A 21,383-nucleotide genomic window follows, 5' to 3' on the forward strand; every position below is an offset into this window, starting at 1 on the left:
TCGCTTTCTCATGAGCGTCAATTCCAATCGGGTATTTTACGAGCCACGATAACGAGACCTTGCTCTCAACGTACATATATTATAAATAATATATATACATATGTATAGATATTTATTGTAAATGCCTTAATTTTTAAAAAATCTACGGTTAAATTTAATGGCACTCGTAGCTCGCCGCGAATCGATGGGTATCCAGAAGCTTTACACGCAGCTCCGGACATAAAATTACAATCCGATTTCTTCTTCAGGTCAAAGATTACTGACAATGTTCTTTATATATCTATATATGTTTATATAAGAGGATATGCCGGTATCAATTTCGATTAATCTGAGCTTCCTATCTTACCACCGTGCAGTCTTACTCACTAGGAAATTCTCTTTGGTTAAATTTAATCTGAGGAATACCAGGGCACCTTTTTCTTTATCTTCCCAGTCTTATCTCATATATTTTACCTGGCAAGAATGTAAAAACACTATTTTTATAATATTTCATTATTTACATTTTTATAATGTCAAGATACTGAGAACCGCCGGTTGTAAATTCAAATCGCGAGGTGAGATACTAAGTGGACTAATGGATCGAATTAACGACTCATTCCAAACTTTTAAATCGGAATTCTCTTGGTTTTAATTCTCGCTCCGAGAAACGATAAAGTTAAATAAAATAAAATAAAATATTAAAAATACTCAAAGAATATTTTTAATTCGCTTGAATGCACGTCAATGGACGTCAGATAATTTAAAATATTAATCTTTTATGATCTGCGAATAAATAGAGCGCGTTAGACAGCTGCTTTTTATACTATGCCTTTCAGTTACACTGTAGTGAGCAGAGAGCATAATTACGGACCCGTTATTAAAGGCTATTAGCAAATTTCGGGTGCGAGAAGGCGCAGTCAGCCGTAGCCGCCTGTCGGGCTCATTTGAATCCAAGCGCGCGAAAATTTGAATTGTTTTTTTTTATCGCGCCCGCGTTGGCCGTGCAGTTGGCGAGTTTAAGAGTTAATGGAGTGCACAAAGTGATTTAGAATGGTATATCAAGGTTTTCAGTTTCCAGTGTGCAGTTGTTTCTTGCGGGTTACCGTAAGACCTGGGTCAACGCACTCATGTCGACCTCCTCCTTCTCGGTACTTACGCTACTGACGATGTAATATAACTGACTAACGTCTGAGTTTATATTCCTTTTGAAGCTCGAATTCGCTGTTTGTCTTACTTTGTTTCTCTTATATTCATTACATTGTTTTATTAACAACAACCGTCAATTGTTTTAATAAAATATTTCATTTGTTTGCTGTCCCAGTCTGGTAAATTTGATAAATTGCCGATCGTTAGTGTAGACCGACCGTTACGTTTTTTGATCTCGAACTTGAGCAGCCTCTGAATCTCTTCTATAGAATAATGTTTTCTCCGTGTAGTAGTTCTAGTATTCTCTGGCAGATCTTTAGTTCAACTGAGTTGAGATTAAAGAGAGAGACAGAGAGAGGAGAGAGAGAGAAAGAGAGAGAGAATGAAAAAGAGCTCGTTAAAATCCTCTTGCAATGTGTCTGCAGTTGTAGACTACTCTTAAGAGTAAAATATATTGTCTGGTAACCGCCCAACTACAAGACCGAGTTTGAGCGAGAGAGCGAAAACACGATTAAGCGAATGTTCGACCTAAAGCAATACTACAGAGCTAAGAGTTACCTACCACCTGTTTACTCGTTTCTATTTTCCAACTCTCTACTTCAAACTTAACTCTCCTTTTGTATTTATTCCCTTCTTTTAAGCTGTGCCTTACAGTCTGTCTAAAGCCTTACCGATCTTTTGTTATATTGTAAAAATATATATAGATATATATATATCTATATAAATTTACTGTTGCGCGCAGGCATTCCCACGTTTTTAGTTTAAAAGATTTAAATGCGTAGATGTAGATGTAGATATAAATCTTAATGTATCAAATATATATATATAATGTATAATATATATATTTTAGTGTATGTAATGTCTAAGGAATTTGTATGATCGCTTAGATAGACTGACAGGCGCCGGAGGTAATTACAAACCTTTCTAGTAACCTTGTGTTATATTTATGGATTGCGTCATTAGTAGAATACTAGAGAGAAAATTTATCAATTTGTTGTAGCGTTACTACAAACTGGTGTAATAAAAGGTGTTTTTTAGGAATCTTGTAACTTGTCACGGCTACAATATCACGAGCTGATGAATTTATTAACTCGCGATCCGAGTTTGCACTTTTTCTTGGATCGACAGTTCAAATTAATATTTTTGAGCGACGTCATTTTACAGTACAACAAATTTTTTGTGGACTGTGTCGGTCTGGGACTGAATGGTTCCATGAATGTCTTTTGTCAAATGTATAGCCGACCGTTCTGCAAAATTCACATTAGTATAATCACAAGTTATTTTTTACGGAGACGCAGTTTTCGTTGCATGCAAAACTTACACAGAAATTTTTGAAGTAAATTAGCTCCGCAGGTACGTTTCCAGAAGTAGTTTTTCTGAGTCATGGAAATGCATTGCCCAATCTGAAATTTAGCCGGAACACAAATCAAATTTTTCGGGTCTTTTTCTTCAAAATTATCAGTTCGTACTTTTAAGCAATCGGTGGAATTTTTTCATTAAGACAGCATTCGAATAAAAAGTAATTCGGCCGAAGAAAAAACAGTGGATATATTTTTGCTGAAATGGTGAAATATTAATCCGCAATGAGATAAAAAGAGCGATAAGAATTTTACTAAAGTAAAAAATGAAATAATAGTTGTAATAATAATAGGAGATATTATTTATTAAGGATCGAACACTGCTTGTCGAATTTGCCGATCGACATTACCAGTAAACTAACTCTAAGAACAGTTTTCTTCCGGGATTTTATGGATCACGTGTATAAATATATATAGAATAAAAGTAAAGGGTTATACAAGTTGGAATAGAGTGTTTGTAGCTGGTCGTTTGGTATGAAAGTACTGGCTCCTCTCGATCGTAAATCATAAATTACACGAGCCTCTGATACTATCGTGAGAAGTCGAGGAGGATTATAAACCTTAGGTAGACTTTGAGTTAAACTTAAGTAAATGACCCCGTGATTTTTCAACAGGTCACTATCCTATATTATTCTTACATGCCATTCATAATATAATAAAATTTTTTCAGCAACAACAGAGCCAACAATCAACACGACCATTTAAACTTTAAAACCATCCTCCGTACCGTTAATAAATATCCTCAAACAAATACCACATAATGGATTTATTGTTTATTTAAAGATCTGGCACAGATCCGCGCCTTGGTCGAGTCCACGGGAATGCTGGCCGGCTCAATGTGTCCCTCCTGCGAGATGCCATTTGATAAGGGCAAGAAGCGACGTCTGATTGATTCCTGCGGGCACGAACGCTGCTACTCCTGTCTCTTCCGCAGCGAGGCATGTCCCATTTGCTGCCACCACGCACCAGATCGTCAAATACGGGACGACGTCACTCACTACGACACCGGATTCAGCTCATCCGAACCGGTATCCATGATTGCCATTGACGACTGGAATGACAACGAGGATCCATCGGCCATCAACTCACTCTGTGGCAGCCCGCTGCCAAAATCAAAGTTCTCCCGGTCGAATATCGTCTACCGCTCACATGTAAGTACCATTTTGAGCCTCGGAAATATGTCCCCAGACGGTTGGTTCACTCGATAATAAGAGTAAAAAGTAAATCTGAAGGCGTTGAATGACGCATCAAGATTCAAAAACGAAATATTTATACGCCTACACACAAATACCATATATGCGTTTGAGTACAAGTGTGTGTGTGCATAAAAGCTTGATATAATCCAATGAGGACATTAAATCCTCAACAGCTCAGCCTACGATTGTATAAATCCCCAGCACAAAGTTAGCAAACGAGATCGGTTAGTGTTGGCGGGTCCATTCAATGATGACGCCTCTTGACTTGTCGACTCGATTTTATCCCGTCAGCATCTCAAATCCTCACATCTGCTTAGCTTGCACAAAAAACTATTATGAGCAAGCAACTGAGGCTTTGAAAAAAGTATTAAATCCGTTCAGTGCTGAGAGATGTAATAAAGTTTTTAATTTGCAACAGGGCCAAGACGTAACCGGAAAAGGTCCTAAGGGCAAGCCACCAGCTCTCCCGGAGTCAGTGACGTCGAGGCACAAATCACATATGGCAGCAAGTAAATATCAATACCGGCTATTTATTATCATTACTATTTATTTTAAATTGCTGATGATTTTATTACTTTCTCATCAATTTATCATTAAACCTCTCGGTCTTGAGTGTACGTCCGTATATTAATATCTATCATAGATCATCTTGCGCATACCGTATACTCAAGTCTATTCATCTATCATCCAACACCTGCTATCTAATTTACTCAATTCATATTTGTATTTAATTTGCTCCATCAGGCTGCCCGACGCCACCTAACCAGCGACGGAGATTCTTTCTCAATCCCAAAGGTCTTCGCAGCCCCTTTGCATCACAGAGAGCCAAAAAATGTAGTCCCGTTGATGTCGACAACCCATCAGCTCTATCAGGTAACAAACTTGTTCATTTCATCACTCATTTGAGTTGAAAATTAGAAATTTGTCGGATATAAGTTGTCATTTATAAATATCATGATAATGGACTAAATAAATTAGCGTGGATGACCACTTCCTGGGAGGGTACCTCGAGATGGCCAGGAGTCGTGCTCGGTAAAATAAAGTCACTTTGGAGCACGAGTCAGGGGACTGCCAGTGATGGATTGAATCAGCTGATTGATCCACCAACTAAAGATGACAGGCTCACGCGACTCGTGACCCCTACTAGAAAAGTCACCGATGTAGCAGCCAGCCAGCAATTTGCATCCAACCGCGGAGCTACAGGCAGGATAATTTATTCATCGTGTGGATTCTTTTATTTTACTCATCCAACATTGTTTTCTTTTTGTTTATTTTTCTTTAATACTTTTACCAGCACCAGCATGAAAATAAATCACCCGAGCTCTTGTTGTTTGTTTTATATTTATTTTTATAGAGAATAATCACATTATTATCAGAATAAAATCATTGGGAACTGATAACTTTTGTTTATGTGCATCATGGAGTTTGCCTGCATCTAATCTCTAACATTCATTCTATAAAATAATAACAATGATGTTCTTTATTGTGATTACAGACGATGAAGGAGGAAGCGTCAAGCCATTGTCTACAAAAACGCGAAAGTCTTCGCAGTCTGACCTCTATATGCGGTTGGGTTTGCTCCTCGGGTCAAGTAATTTGCGGCCGAACCCCGCGGTCGATACGACAGATTTCTCTGGATCAAATCGGCCACCCTCGGGGGCTACGTGTGTGCGACCCGCGACCCGTTTGGACCCACGGGGTCACGACACCTCGTTCAGCAGCCTGACGAGTTTCGATCAGCAGACGATGGCCTCCACAAACACTAGCCCGGTGTCGACGCTGACGGGGACCTCGAGCGAGGCGGAAGTAGCCGCGGCGCTGAGAACTAGCAGTTCGAAAACCAAAGGAAAGTCAAAAATAAAGGGGAAACGTGACTGTGATTCAGCAGGAAGTTTAGCTTCGATATCGACCTCCATTTCAGCTTCGACCTCCATGTCAATGTCCATGTCAGTTTCGGTGTCTGGACTTTCTAATGGCAGCAGTTCGAGTCCCTTGACATCGCGCCGTCACTCAAATGTAGCCCATCAAGAGCCAGATGACAATACTGGTCTGAATAAACGTCGGTCTTGCGCAAGAAGAAGTGCCCGTAATGGAAATGTTAAACCGATCGATTCAAAATTACGATTTGTTCCTCCTCACTTGACAGCTCAACTTACCCTGAAGCCTTTGTTCTTTGAAGTACCGTTGATTGAAAGGGAGCCTTTGTTCACCGGCAGAAATTGGTTGCTTCAAGAATTGGAGACAGTCATCAAAGGATCCAGTCCCGGAGTTTTGATGACCGGTTCTCCGGGAACCGGTAAGACAGCTTTGATTCTACAGCTCGTTGAATACAGCTGCTTTGGTCGACGAAGAGAACAGTCACTCCGTGCCGAAATAGCCGAATGTGACGAAGATCTTCCAGATAAACAGATACCAGTCACTGGTTTTGAGCAGAGCATAAAAAACACAAATGATAAAATCCGACAATTAGCTGCGCACGTTGTCGCTTATCATTTTTGCCAGGCGGATAATAATAGCACGTGCCTTGTACCAGATCTCATTCACTCACTGGCCGCGCAATTGTGCCAAGCCCCACAATTGATTGCCTACCGTGAGTACTTACTTTCCGAACCCCATCTTCAGGGATCTCTTTCGCAACGAGAGTGCACTGTTGATCCGGATTTAGCGCTCTCACGTGGCATCATTGAACCGATGTTGAGTCTCCGAAAGTCTGGAAGACTGCCAGAAGTCAATATGGTAGGTTATCATTATTCATAAACGTTTTCTTCTTGTTAATATGTCTAGCAACATTTCGTCTTGAACTAAACAACCGTCTGCTGCTTTGTAGGTGATCCTGATTGACGCCATCTGCGAGGCTGAGTACCATCGACCTGATCGGGGTGACACGATAGCTTCATTTCTGACAAGACACGCACCCAATTTCCCCGGATGGCTCAAAATCGTCTGTAGTGTTAGGACTCAGCTGCGCGAATGCGCCAAACAGTTTCCGTACACGAGGATCTCCTTGGACAGAAACACAAACGACCCGGCTGGCAGCAATATCTCACGGGATTTGGCGGACTACATAAACTACAGATGCGCGCAGAATCCTGCAATACAGGCCAACGTCACAGCATCTGTGAATGGAAAGGAGTCTTCCTGCGGTGCTAATCAAACGCGATTCGCTTCGCATTTGCTTTCGCTTGCCGGCGGAAGCTTTCTGTTTGCCAAATTAACGCTTGATCTCATTGAAAGTGGCCATCTTGTCGCTAAATCAGCGAGTTACAAGGTGAATTCTCAGTTTATTATTCCGAGAACGGCATCAGTAGATGAATTAAAGTTCATATCTAATAGAATTTATATCTTCCAGGTGCTTCCAGTATCGCTGGCTCAAATCTTCCAGTTGCATTTCAATCTTCGGTTCCCCACTGCCACGTCTTTTGAGAAGATTCAGCCACTTTTAGGCGTTTGTTTGGCTGCATTGTACCCGCTGACTTTGCCAGAAATCTTCTACTCAGTAAATTCACTCTACACTGACCAGTTTGTTTCATGGGAAGACTTCTTGCAGAGATTCAAAGTAAGTACTTTGCCATAAACATCAATCTGTGTAGATAATTATCATAATAATGACTGATGAATGTTTACGCTGCTTTGGAAACTTGAGTAAGTTTTGTATAATTTTTAAAAATCCAATGAAATGACATGGAATGAATTTGATTGCAGATGCTCTCTGGGTTCCTCGTGAAACGCCTGGATGACACGTACATGTTCTTTCACCCCAGCTTCAGGGAATGGCTGATCAGACGTGACGATGGCGAGTCAACAAAATTCCTCTGTGATTTACGTCTGGGTCACAGTGCAATAGCATTCCGTCTGTCTCGGCTAGAAGCGCCACTTGACGGGGATCGAGTCCTAGAACTAGGACACCATGTGCTGAAAGCCCATGTCTACAGAGGCGTTACCTCCAGTTGGCCATCGCGAGATCTTCAAGCCTGGTGGATCACTTCTTCAACATCTTGCGTCTCATCAGCACTCTGTACACTTCGGAACATCTATAGTCCCAATGTCAAAGTATCGAGACTACTCCTGCTGGCAGGAGCATCTCCAAATCATATTACCGAGTACTTGGGCAATGCTCCAGTACTTTGTATGTATGCCCACGAGGGTTCCGTGGAAATGGTATCACTTTTGCTGGAATTCGGTGCAGATGTTGAGTTAACAAACAGTCAGGGCTGCACGGCGTTGTCTTTGGCTGCTTCGCGAGGTCATTGTGATGTCGTGAGACGATTGGCAGCTGCTGGAGCTTCACTGGGTCATGCTGACATGGCTGGACAGTGTCCATTGGTCCACGCAGCTCGCCAAGGAAGACTTTCTGTAGTCGGATATCTGCTAGCATGTGATTGGGTGCTACCGAACCAAGACTCTGAAGACACAGCTTCTGATACTTCTCGCGAAGAGGCAGCGCAGCAGGCAGTAGTGGCAGCAGCTTCTCAAGGCCACGAAGCGATAGTCGAGTACCTTTTGGACATGGCCGAAGTAACAGTAGATCGTCCAGACACTTTGATCGGCGAGACTGCATTGACAATAGCCGCAGCTCACGGGTCCACGGCCACAGTATCAGCTCTGCTTGCTCGTGGTGCCAGTCCACTTGCTACCAACGCCAAAGGATTGTCACCACTGATGCTAGCAGCGCGTGAAGGACACTGGGGAACCGCAGAACGTCTTCTCCAGTCCTCACTCTCCACATCAACGGAGACGAATCTTGATGAGGCGGCAGCTCTGCTGGAACAGAGAGACTCAATGGGCCGCACTCCTCTGATGATGGCTGCCTGTGAAGGCCACACCAATCTAATAGACATGTTCCTCGAAAAAGGATCCATCCTAGAGGCCACTGACAGAGAAGGACTCACTGCTTTAGGATGGGCCTGTGTCCGTGGCCGCGTAGCAGCTGCCCAGAATCTTCTTGACCACGGAGCAAACATCAGCGCCAATGACAAGACTGGTAGAACTCCTCTAGACTTAGCAGCCTTTCAAGGAAACCCAAAATTAGTCCAATTACTCCTAGAACGTGGCGCAGCAATCGAACACGTCGATTTGCATGGAATGAGGCCACTAGACCGTGCGATCGGCTGCAGAAATGTCCCAGTTGTTCAGTGTTTCTTGCGCAGAGGAGCGAAACTAGGACCCGCTACCTGGGCAATGGCCCAGGGCAAACCAGATGTTCTACTCATTCTTCTCAACAAACTTCTAGAAGACGGCAACGTGCTCTACCGGAAAGGCCGCCTCAAAGAAGCGTCCCACAGGTACGCGTATGCTCTCAGAAAGTTTCCCGGCGCTCCAGAGCTGCTCCACGATGCTCAGAATCAAGAGCACGGAAACGTTATGCTTCATCGGCAGTCTTTCAACCAACTTAAGCTCAACTTTTTGCTTAATCTAAGCAGATGCAAGCGCAAAATGAATGTAAGTCTCCTTCACAATAACTTTTATTCCTACTAGATATTGATAAACAACCGGCTCTTACTAATTATTTAATCCGTTCATGTTCTCCAGGAATGCGAAGAAGCAATCGAGCTTGCAGATGAAGCTCTCAACACCAGACCCTCGTCTTACGAAGCTTTCTACGCCCGTGCGAAGGCTAAAGTCGACATTGGTCAGCTAGAGAACGCTCTTGTCGACGTCCAAGACGCTCTGCAGATCGCCCCGGTAAATAACCGACAGGACCGCCGCGTCCTTTGCGCCCTCAAAGACGAAATCGTATCCAGGATAGAGGGCACCGGTATCGGGTGCAGTAAAACTGTCGCCGATATCACGAGGTCTCGATTCCGAGCGTCCGTTGACACTCTAACAGAATTATAAATAATAATAATTATTATTAATGTGAACTTGAGCTCTGGCTCTGGCCCTGGCCAAGTTGCGATTAAGTGATCGATGAACGCACGATTTATTGAGGCCTGCGTAATGTTGTAATTAAAATACAAATTTACTAGTTATTGCTTCAAATTAATTCCAAAGCATTTTGTTTAAATTAAATTATTAAATTTAAAAAATATTTTGTTATAAATTATAAATTAATAATAATAATTATGTTGCTGTCGGTGCAATTGTATCTCAATATCACTTATTGTTACATTATTTTAGTTTAAAATTCATCTTTTTTATTTTTTATTTATACATAGATTTATTTTATTTATATGTAAACAATTTTGTGTATTATATTAATTATATATAAAAAAAGTATATTATTAATTAATTAATAATAATTATAAATTGTTAAATTAAAAAATTTAATGGTTTTTGCGGACGTTGTTTATTGCAGTATTTTTTAAATTATTTAGATGATATCTTGCCAGATTTAATTATTATTATTATTAATAAATAAATTATTAATTATAAAAATAATATATCATTTTTATCGATTGTCTGAAAACTTTGTTTTATTTTTTTTGTACCCTATTTTATCTAGTACGTTAATTAATTGATTGAAAAAAAAAAAAAAAAAAATTGTAATCGATAAAAAAAATCGTCGAATAAAAAATATGTTAAATAAATGTTTTTATTGAAATGCATTAAAATTTTTTTGTGCAATATAATAATATATATATTCATATATTTAAACAGTATGATTCATACCTGAAACATTAAAATTTTTTATTGTAAAAAAAAAATAATTATTCATGATGAACTTTAAAATTTATTTTTAACTGTCAAAAATGACATTTGATTTTTCTTTTATATATATATTTTTTTTTTATATATATTTTGATAGATGGGAAATTTGATGGGAAGTGTAAGTGATTGATGAAGAAAAAATTAAGATGAGAAGACTATGGTTTGTTGTAAGTGTCTTTATGTTGGTATCCTTGGACGTATCCGGAGCCATCATGGACGTCCTTCCGCCCGGAGATCCCTTTGCCCTTTCCGGACTCGTCAAAGCGCTGCTTGTGGGAGCCCGTGTACTTCGAAACGTCGGTAAGTCTGTCGACGGTAGATGAAGCTTTTCCCTTTCGAAATAAAATTCCGTTTTTACATTCATCAGTTGATAGGGAGGTAATTTATGGGGGAACTTACGGCAATACTGACGGAAGAGCTCACACCGGGATCTCCACAACTCGCCATCTTGTTCATTATTTCAGATAATTCGACTTTTTTAGTTTTTGCCAAGTCCTCGAGGAATGTTTTGTACTGTTCCATATTTAATTTCATCAATCTATCAAAAATATACATATTTTGAAATTTTAATTTCATTTTTATTAAAATGCACACCCCAGTATTAAAGACTCCTATTTAATTATTTTGCACACCAAAAAATGCACACCCCAGAATTTTAATTTCAGATTCTTGTTGGTATACTTAAAATTTCAATAGTAATTAATTTAATTCAGGGTGTGCTGCACACCCTAATATTCAATCAAGACTTCCACTTTTTTATTTTGTAAAAAAAATCTATAAAAGATGACTTCCGATGCACACCCATAATTACAAGATCAAATTCTTGATTCGAATCACAGATAAATTTTTTCAGTCAAAAATTTGACGACAGCGATGAATTTAATCTGAGGTGTGCAGCACACCCTGACTAAATTATCGACTCAATTTTTTTTTCCCAAACAAAAAAAAATTTTTCTTACTTCTGTTTCTTAAAATGTATACCCGTGTCGGTAGTGGTTATTTTTTTATCAAAAATCTTGGCCTGTTTCATCCACTTATCACTTTGACTCAGTGTAATGGTCTTGCCATCGCTCTTAGTGTCTCCGAATTTCGAGAATTTTTTGAAAGTCGCTCCAAAAGACGCTCCGCTAGCCGCGGGTTTCTCCGGAGTCTTTTCACTTTTCTCCATTTTCGGGTCTACTCCGTTCGTCTCGCTCTGCAGCTCAACCTGTTGCGTTTCTTCAGACATTTAACTGCAAATAATCAAAAATATATTTTCCATCGCCTTAAAAAAAACTTAATTACCCAAATCACCGCTTCAGTATCTAGGCCAACAAAATAACTATCGTCAGATAATGAAACTCATTAAATTAATTATCTCACATACTTCTCCCATTTTTAATTCGACTTCCATCTTTGTGTTTTTTTGCTAATCTATATTTCTTACTATCAATAAGATAAATAATTCTGATAACAAATCACTCAGGAATATTTTTTTGAAAAATTTAATTCGTTTTTTTTTTTTTATTTTTACTTAAAATTTTGAGTCCTCAATAAAATTTAATCCCAATGTGCTTACTTTTGAATTTTGTTTATAAAAATAGACGATCAATTTTATTAATTCTTTTATTTAGAAACAAATTCGAGTCAAAAAAAAAATCAGTAGAAAAAATTCTAATGGTCAGACACTCGGACAAGGTCACAATAACAAATCGAAATTTATCATCAATCTTTACCTCGGTTTTTAATGCGCGTAAAAAAAGGATCCTGCAGTTAGCAGACAATTAACAGTTTTTTGATTATTTTTTTTTTTTACAAATAAATTACAAAAAAAAAAAAAACGAAAAAATGCACATGTAGGAAATTTAAAAAACTATAAGTGCATTTTTAAAAAATATTTTTTTTTTCATTATTTATCATTTTAAAAATATTCCCAAAATTATTGATGTCGGCTAGCTTTAATAATAATTTATAATTTTTGGATTATTTTTTTTTTAAAAATCGATTAAAATAAAAAAAAAAAAAACGAAAAAATGCACATATAGGAAATTAAAAAAACTATAAGTGCATTTTTTTCAAATATTTTTTTTTTCATAATTTGTGGTTCTAAAAAAAAACCAAATACAAACAAAGAAAAATGGGGAAAAATAAAAAAGTAATAATTTTCTATATTTGCTCCAAGTAAACGCCCAACACGTGCTCATCCGCAGTTATTTCATACCTATAAATAGCTGTTACGTGAATTGGATGTTAAAACTATTAACACGATCAATATTTTTTCTCCACTTTTGTTACCCTCTCTCAAATAATTACTACAAAGTTCAACTGATTTTACATTTTGTATTTTTTTATCCCGCCATTCACTCGATACTTTACGTCATCGGCACTTTAGTCACAATCCAAGGATGTTATTTATTTAAAATCAAACAATTAATCACTCGTTAATTATTTATTACGTGTTTGTTTATTTATATACATATATATATTGTATAATCAACAGCTGTATCGCGTCATTCTGAGATAATAGACGAAAAAAACTGAATCTGGGCTTGTGCACAAGAGCGCATGTGTTTTATCGATCCCATGAAAGAGAAAAATTTTGATGCTAACAATTTTAATTATTAAAATTTCAAATTTTTCTTTCATTGATTCAAAAAAAAAAATATTTTGCCTGCGCATTTACTTTTTTTTTATTCATTAAAAATGTCCTTGACAGCTAGTTTACTATTACAAAACACGTTAAACAAGTTGACATTAAAAAAATTTACAAATTACTTACCTGGTTTTTTTTTAAAAAATATTTTCAAAAAATTAAACACCAAATTTCTTAACACGGATTTTTTTTCAAATTTTTTGTTTTTAGCCGGCTGACAAAATGTCAGATTTGACAGGTGAGTTGTAAAAATTGGTAATTAGGATGTTAATTGTCCACTGAACATAATCAGAGTGATATATATTATATAAATATATTTTTTAATTGATGATTTAGATAAAATGAGGTGCATCCACGAATACTGGAACTCGACTGAGTTATCATACAGCGGCGGTATAATATTCTCCCCTCCTTGTTAAATATATACCTATCTATATATATAAATATATATATTACACCCGCGTTATAGGTAAACTAGACAGATCTGCTGGTATTTAAATCACGGTAAATATTTTTATCAACGGTGTAGATTTTTGATGTTTATTTTAATAATTATACATATTTGTGTTGATAAAATTTTTTTTTAAATTTCAAATTGTAATTAGTGGTGTATGGGTGGATAATAATAAAAAGTAATGGGTAATGATTGATGAATTGAACCTTGATAGAACCGTGAACTCTAATTACTAGATTGACCACAAGGTTTTATGTAAATTATTCATTTTTGTGTAGAGTTGCGAAGAAAAATCAATGTCATGATAAATTGACGAGCTGTCGAAGGTTATCTACACCAAATTCTTTCGAAAAATATTTTTTTTCGTACTTAGACAGTCATGGAAATCAGAGCGGGTTGAAACTTTTTTTTACAGGGATAATTAATTGACTTTTTTTAAATCTGGATAATTTAAAAAAAGGCGGGTTATTTGAAAATTCAATTTTTGAGTGTAAGAATTTTTTATTTAACTTGGGTGGTCAATTTGTTTTGGTGATCGACTGGGTGATGTAGACAGTAGAGTTGATAACAGAGTGATACTTATCTATATAGTTTACAAAATCTATAACTTGTTGCTGTTGTATGACATGCAAGCTCTTTAGTGTCTTTTGTTTAAACAGACAGGTGGTTGTGTACCTTATCGTTATTGATTATCGTTTAGTGTAACGATATAATTTATCAGACTTGAAAAGTACTAATTTCGGTATTCTCGGAAATATTCATTTTTTTTCATCTTCCAAAATAAATTTTTTGAATTATAGAAGTAATAAATTTATTTTTTTTTCTGTTTGCTCGATCCTAATTGACCTTACATCGATGATTAATCACTAGCAGTCATTGTCATTCTATAATATTTTACGACGATTCCCAAAGTTTTTTTTTGCAACTTGAACCGTAGAAAAGCTGAAGTCTCATTAATCTTGAAAAAATCCAGATGGAATTTTTTTTCAAATTTTTTTGCCTTCTTCTTCAAAACAAATTTGTTCCTTAGCATGCAATTTGCTTGGAGGAAATTATCAGCAATTTTTTTTCAATTTTATTGATAAGTTACAAAACTGTAATATTTGGGTTTTATCTAAACAAAATTTTGAAACCTGCTATGCCGATAAGAGTGGAGCAAAAACCAGTCTCTGATAAGAGACACACTAGTTACTCCAACTGCTCAAAGATGACAGTAAACGTACACTTAGTTCCCTGATTGCAAGAGTTTCACATCAGAAAATTGACGTCAGTTAGTTGAGATCAACTTGATAGCAGTTTCATACTTCAAAACTGTTGGCTTAAAACTGTACCAAAAATTTGACGTCGACTGACTGCTGCAACTTGACATCAGATTGATGCTAATTTTTGCATCAATTTGATGTTAACTTGTGACAGTAAATTGACGTCAACTTGACTATTGGTCGGTTATTTTTCATATCAATTTGACATCTCTTATTTGACCTAATGAAAAACAATTTTCTGCCTTACTTACCATCAATAAGTTTCCTCTTTTTTCAAATATTTTTGAAAAATCGAAAAAAAATCAATTATGATGAAATTTGTCACAAATTTTAGTTGTAAAAACTAAAAAGGTAAAATACTTATTGACATCTTTCTAAAAGCAAGTGCACTCTAAGTGTATTGAGTGCAAGTGCACATGAAAATAAATATTCTTGTATACAATCACGGTTATTATTACTTTATTTAGATTGTTATTATTATTATTATTAATAAGCAAAGAACCGCTTCGTATGGCCACAGGTCTCGTATTACGTCTGGACTTGGAGAAAACATGTTACGGTGATGCAAACAAATTTCATTATTATTATTATTATTTGTTAACACATTTATTAAATATTAATTACCAGCGGTAATAATTTAAAATTTTCTACTCATAAATAACTTAAAAAATTTAAATTTAAAAACAGTATTAAAATTTTTTCGAAAAAAATTTATTGAATAAATTAGTCATAACATTATTTGTAACCGTAATATATTTATTATAAAGTTAGTCACAGCAGTAATGCATCAGGTAGCAATAAATATAAACTATTATTATTAGCCGGCGTGTAATGTGAGAGTATATGGTAGCAAGTGGGTGCAGATACAACTAAACGAAAGAAATAAAATAAAAAACTTTGAGAATGACATGAAAAAAAGGACTAAATATATATACAATGGAGCGGGTTGTCGCAACAATATTTTCCCGTGACTCGTTTAAACGGCGATTAGATCGAGAAGACTCGGGGTAGAGGATTCTCGAAGCAATTTATTCGACGGTGGAACGACACGATGGCTCTGCTCTCGATTCGAGGCAATAAAGTCCACGGTTACTTGGTCTGTTGCCGGTTTCGCGGTTGATTTTTATTTAAAAATTGAGCTAAAGTCAATCTGCTGCTGGGTCGTCTAGTTGTTAATTTAAGTTTGTTGAGTTATTTTAAAAAGTGTGAAACTACAAATGCTCAATGTTGTAACGGAGGTGACTTAAACAATTAGTAGAGAAATTAGTCACGGAACGTGAATAAGCGCCCAACGTGTCTAAACGTTAAATTTTTCGGGTCCATTAATAAAAAAGAATCCCATTCATAACCACCTGAAGAGTCATAAATCTTTTAAGTTCATCACTAGTATAAGAGTCTTACGAAAATATTTTTTTTTATACTTAAATTCCACATATTAAAAATATATGAAAATATACTCAAGTTAGTCGTTTCTGGTATTTTTTTTTTCGTTGTAAAATAATTTTAAACGGCTTTTTTATTTTATTGAAATTTTTTTAAAATTATGCACACCCTGTTATAAATAAAGGCACTCAAATTACAAATCTGTACTGAGATGAAAAATGCACACCATGAAAGCAATGATGCACATCCTATTAGAAAAAATGCGCTCTGTAAAAAAAATGCACACCCCAAGATAAAATATGCACACCCTGTAACAAATAGAGACAGTAAAATTAAAAATCTGTACTGAGGTTAAGAATGCACACCCTGTAAGCAAAAATGCATATTCTCTAGGAAAAAATACGGATAACAAAAAAAATGCACACTTTCATATAAAAAATGTGTACTGATAAACATGAACACCCTGTAACAACAAATGAGTACTGTAAAAAATATCTAGGCTCCAATAAAAAATGCACACCTGAAAAAAATGCCACCCCCAGATAAAATATGCACACCCTGTAACAAAAAAGTAGATTAAAATTTTGAATTTAAAAAATTAACACGAAGATAATAAATGCACACCTTTAATAATAAAATGCACACCCCGTTAGATATTAAAAAAGAAGTTGAAGCAGAATGAGAATCGTGAGAGCTTATAGGGTAAAGATGGTGTGCAAGTGAATAAGGATTACATTAAAAATAAAACAAGAGAAAGAGAGTAAGAATTATTGGAGTGAGAGCGCGGGGAAGTACGCGGGATGCTGTGGGGGTGAGAGGGGCGAGCGACATTCCAGAAGGCGGCGGCGGTGGTTCTCGTGGGAAACCAAAAGAGCGAGATAGTATTATAGGCAAAAGGCTAAGGATCGAATTATTGTCGAGTGAAAGAGAAAGAAGAAAAGAGAAAGAGAGTGAGAGAGAGAAATCATCCGCAGATGAGAGTGGAGAACTCTACCAACTCTCGACTCTCTCACATGCTGGACCAAGAGCTTCGTTCTTTCGCTTCGCAATCTCACCGCTGGTGTCTGATGATATATGTTTTACGGAATTTCTTTAAAACTATCAAAGTTATTAACCATTCCGTCATTTTAGCTCCTACCAAAATTCAAGTTATCCCCAGCTATTTACACATATCGTATTAAGTTACGAGTTATTGCATACGAGCACTCTGACTTTATTTAAATTCACGAATCCGAAACTTAAATTCACCACTTGGGTGCCAGCCCACAAATCTCGCAATTAATCCGACACTGTTGCAAATCCATGTTTTATTTATTTATCATAAAAAAAAAAAAAAAAAAAAAAAAATGAAAGTAACAAAAGCTGGCAACATACATCAGAAATAATACATAAGTAAGTAAGTAAGCCCGAGGGAATTGGGCGCGAAACCGTCAGGCGTGAGGATTCTTACCCTCTTATCGCACGCAGAGCCGCTTTCTCACGTGATCGAGACCCGAATTATCATTATCTCTTTCCTCTCCTTTGAACTAATGCGTCTCATGATCCTCTGGTTCAACACAAACTTTACCGTAAATTACTCTCGGTTTTTATTTTTTTTTTTTCCCTGCGCCATAATTAACAAAAATAAATAACCTTTTTTTCCGATACAAATTTAACAATATAAAATTATAATTTTTTATAAATTACCGCGAGAATTGTCCTCTGGAGACAACAAATAAATGGTATGTGCTGAAAAGAGAGGACTGGGAAGAGGTAAATCTGAGATGGGAAACAGAGAGTGAAGAAGGTGGAGAGTTAATTGAATCTGAGCAGCGTATAAGTGGAATGGCCTATTCCTTCAGCTCTCAGTTCTCTGGCTCGGGCTTTTGCTTGGACTCTCTACATATATATATATATTTCTTCTTTTCTTTGTATATATGTATAGGTATAGGCTTATTCAGTTACTCTGTTTCTTATTTGGTGTCCTTGTCTCGCGGTACCAACACACGGGAAAGGGCCAAGAGGATCGCGGGAGTCAAGGTGGACGCCGCGAATCCAACGAGAATAAAAAAGGAAAAAAAAAATGTTGAGAAAGAAAGAGAGACGAGCATTCCTTTGTCTCCACGCGCGAACGCTATAAATCATATTCATATGGTTACCACTTTGGTACCGTGATTATTTATAATTTATCTTTTGGTACAACGATCGCGGTTTATTTTTGTTTAGTGTCCGAATTATTTAGTTAACTAACAGTAATGGATAAATATAAATATGAATATAAATATAAATATAAATACATGAGCAGTCGGAGCAGCAATAAATATCAGTGCGTATCCACATATGAATAAGCTAATAACCAGTTGTAATGGATTTTAATAGCTGGAGAACAAATGTTAAGATTTATTGATACTAAACTCTGATATCGCTGTTGTAAGAGGAGATTCAGTGTCGCTGTAATATTTGTATTGCGTACCCGAAAAATATCTTGCTGGGTTTGGTTACAACTCGGTGTTGAGTCTTGTAGTTTCCATTCCCATAGTGAGGCTGCTCCGATAGCTCGCTCTGGTCACTGGTCTATGTGCCGAGCAAAACCTGCGACGGACGGTCAAGAGACAGATGAGTTGGACGAGGCTGGAGATACTACACGAGCTGGACGGGATGAAATGAGTTAGCGTAGTTTCGCTCGCTGGATGATAAAGGAAGAAAGAGAGAATGTCGAATGTTGTGTTGTGTGGAGGAATATAACCGCAAAACCAGTTCGCTTGGTGAGTAAACAAAAAACGAGGAGAAACGAGCTACGACGTAAGCGTTCGCTAAGAAAAGATTATGCCTGCCGATGCTTTACAACCTACGAGCCGATCCAATAATCACCTCGCCCTATTTTTCCTTTAAATATGGATTCGGGCTGTGGCTCCGGGTCCGACAGTTTGAATTTCCCGCGCCCTCAGGTCCCTGTCTGCTGGCGAGGACGGAGGTTATGATCTTCTGGGGACGAGACAAAGGGATAGTTGGATAAAAAAAAGGCCGGAGCATCTGTAAGAGCTCATTACTTGAGGCAAGTATGTAACGATGTTGCGTATGACATGCAATAAAATGTGGTTGGCCCTTTCTAAGGTTTTATACTCGACAATTAACTTTCTTGTATGACGGCATCGCTGAGAGTTGTTACATATGTATGTATGAAGATGCTGATATGGTGTACGCGTGTATCTGAATGAGATGCGTGTTATGGATGTGCATTATAAACTCCGCGGGTTAAATGAGCTAAATTTTAAAAAATAACCGCAAAATCAAGAGAAACGATTATGACGATAAGTCTGCCGACTAAAGACGATGAGGAAAAATAATAAGTTAGTGGAAAATAACAGCAACTGTATGAGAAGGAAAATAAATAAAAGTAAATTATCCATAAATGAATAAAAAAGAAGAAAGATAATGAGGACCAGGAAATTTTACAACCGTGAAATACCGGAAATTCGATCCGGGATGGTGAATAACGCAGGGAACAAAACAAAAGTATGATACGTGCCACTCGTGCCGACAGATTTAAAAAATAAATGAAAGGTATATTCCTGTCTCATCATGTCGTATCTCGGCGCGAGTGTGTAGGACGATAAGCTGAGCGTCACTGTGGAAAAGTGGATAAGCATATTAGAGGATCGGCCCGAGAAAGTGATAAAAGAGACGAGTTGAGAATGGGGTGTGTGGGGCCCGTCCTCCCTTTAATTGACAAATTGGAATCTTATTAGAAGCTCGTGATGCCGTAGGGGCCCGTGGGTACGAGTTAGTGTCGAGGCGACGGATCTCTCAGTGAGAGGATCCAGCCATCCAAGCGTAGTAGTTATTTATCATCTCTTTTTATCTTTCATTTTCTCATATATATTTGGGTTCTTTCGCACAACAAGTCTTGACACAGGTACGCACGCACGCACACTCACACACCGACACGTATACAGAATGGGCCTCTTGGGTCTGCTCGAAGGGAACCAGTGGAGGGGCATAATATGTGGATGCTCGACACTAACAGGTTGTAGAGTGGCTCGCGAGCAAACCAGCTACCACGAGTGTTTAGAGATCCTGCCGGCAGCCCGTCCGGCGAGTGAATGCCACCCAGGAAGCGTTCGCGCGTGCGCGATCTGTGTGGCCTCGGCGATCTTCGACCACCGGGACGAACCGAAGTTCCCCGATCAGCAGCGTAAATCCCCGAGTATTCCCGACCGGGACATGTGCTGGGCCACCCGGTAGAGCGCGCGCGTGCCGCATCCTGTGTGGTCCTCTTGGGGCTCTCGAGGCCTGTTCCTACTGCATATACACCAACTGCCTCTACTCAGCCTCTGTGGCTGCTGGTGCTCCTGCTTCAGCTGGCTCAACTCCTTGCTTTCATCTCTCAAACTTGTTGTACTTTTGCGCACACGTTCACTGTTTCTTTTATACGCTCTCTTCCACCACTTGCTCTTTACACTCGCATTCCTTTTCTTCTTCATCTGCTTATTCTACTTATTCTTAAGTCAGTCCTTTTTTTACCACGTGTTAACTTATCACGACCTCACCATTTTTCATTTAAAATACTGGCTATTGAGATTGGATTAATAAGCATCAAGGAATTTACATGACGTGTGTGAGAATAGACGTGTCGAGTGTGTTACGCGAACCTCGCGTGTATTCTCACACGAGCGAGATGGCTGGATGGGAAAAAAAGAGAAATGGATACAAGAAGAAATAACAAAAAAAAAAAAAAAAAAAAAAAAAAAAAGCACAAGAAAAAAGCAACTATAGGTATATAAGAAGAACAACTCGGAACGATGAGTAAGCGTGTGTGAGACCGCGGAATGAGGTTCGCGCGATGATTGGCCCGGGCCATAAACTGTATTTTCGCGTGTAAAATGTAAATGGCTCCTCGTGCCGCGGAGAGAGGCACCGGAGTTCAAAGAGCCGCCAGTTGTTAAAGAGCCTACTCGAATTCTCGTTTGAGCCATAGTCTCTCTTTCTCTCTGACACACACACACACACGCACATTCACATACACAGACATGCTCCCGCATCGCACACACATCCTCATGCGTGAGAGTATTTTTACAGAGAAGGGATTGTATCAGGCACTTTTCGTGTGGCAAGTAACTCCGCGATATCCCAAACAAGATCTTTGTCCACCGTACATTCTCAACACAGCGTTTCTGTCTTTAGTAGCCTTCAGCAGCATCTTCTATCTGCTTTCTCAATACTTGGACAAGCAAGCACACACACTCACTCTCAGGATTTTTTAAAACTCGTTGGTGTCTATAATGGGTGGTATGCAACGCCAAAAATCTATTTCGTATATATTTCAAAGCTTGTCTAGACCTTTCA

General features: G+C 37.9%; 2 protein-coding genes across 5 annotated transcripts in view; one reads left to right on the top strand and one right to left on the bottom strand.

Moving 5' to 3' along the window:
• Window positions 1–9,778, top strand: part of LOC103570764 (protein TANC2) — a 29,850-nt gene extending 20,072 nt beyond the window's left edge. For 2 of the 3 annotated variants that reach the window (XM_008548619.2, XM_008548620.3), the window contains 9 exons: window positions 3,267–3,634; window positions 4,098–4,188; window positions 4,424–4,552; window positions 4,658–4,882; window positions 5,175–6,415; window positions 6,507–6,947; window positions 7,029–7,235; window positions 7,382–9,118; window positions 9,209–9,778. In XM_008548619.2, the coding sequence (XP_008546841.1) occupies window positions 3,267–3,634; window positions 4,098–4,188; window positions 4,424–4,552; window positions 4,658–4,882; window positions 5,175–6,415; window positions 6,507–6,947; window positions 7,029–7,235; window positions 7,382–9,118; window positions 9,209–9,514 (4,745 nt within the window). In that variant the 3' untranslated portion in view covers window positions 9,515–9,778. The remainder of the gene's footprint in view (window positions 1–3,266; window positions 3,635–4,097; window positions 4,189–4,423; window positions 4,553–4,657; window positions 4,883–5,174; window positions 6,416–6,506; window positions 6,948–7,028; window positions 7,236–7,381; window positions 9,119–9,208) is intronic. The other variant, XM_008548621.3, reaches the window with a different exon arrangement.
• A 444-nt stretch (window positions 9,779–10,222) lies between these two features.
• LOC103570763 (tubulin polymerization-promoting protein homolog) lies at window positions 10,223–13,337 on the bottom strand. Of its 2 annotated transcripts, none has more exons than XM_008548617.3 (4): window positions 12,528–12,856; window positions 11,287–11,559; window positions 10,727–10,865; window positions 10,223–10,659 (listed from the first exon to the last, which is right to left on the bottom strand). In XM_008548617.3, the coding sequence occupies exons 2-4, from the start codon at window positions 11,553–11,555 to the stop codon at window positions 10,483–10,485; spliced, it is 585 nt and encodes a 194-aa protein (XP_008546839.1). In that variant the 5' UTR covers window positions 11,556–11,559; window positions 12,528–12,856; the 3' UTR covers window positions 10,223–10,482. The 2 variants fall into 2 exon arrangements, with proteins under 2 accessions (XP_008546839.1, XP_008546838.1); XM_008548616.3 differs by lacking the exon at window positions 12,528–12,856 and adding an exon at window positions 13,086–13,337 and having other exon boundaries at window positions 10,225–10,659.
• Window positions 13,338–21,383: the final 8,046 nt, after the last annotated feature.

The sequence above is a fragment of the Microplitis demolitor genome, chromosome 5 (assembly GCF_026212275.2).
Source record: "Microplitis demolitor isolate Queensland-Clemson2020A chromosome 5, iyMicDemo2.1a, whole genome shotgun sequence".
In the NCBI taxonomy this organism is placed as follows: domain Eukaryota; kingdom Metazoa; phylum Arthropoda; class Insecta; order Hymenoptera; family Braconidae; genus Microplitis; species Microplitis demolitor.

Bases quoted from the DNA above. Each gene is read 5' to 3' on its own strand.
- LOC103570763 (XM_008548617.3), bottom strand. From the start codon at position 11,555: ATGTCTGAAGAAACGCAACAGGTTGAGCTGCAGAGCGAGACGAACGGA. The intron at 10,866-11,286 runs GTAAGAAAAATT...TATTTTTGATAG, and splicing joins ATACATTTTAAGAAACAGAA to ATTGATGAAATTAAATATGG. The intron at 10,660-10,726 runs GTAAGTTCCCCC...TTATTTCGAAAG, and splicing joins GCTCTTCCGTCAGTATTGCC to GGAAAAGCTTCATCTACCGT.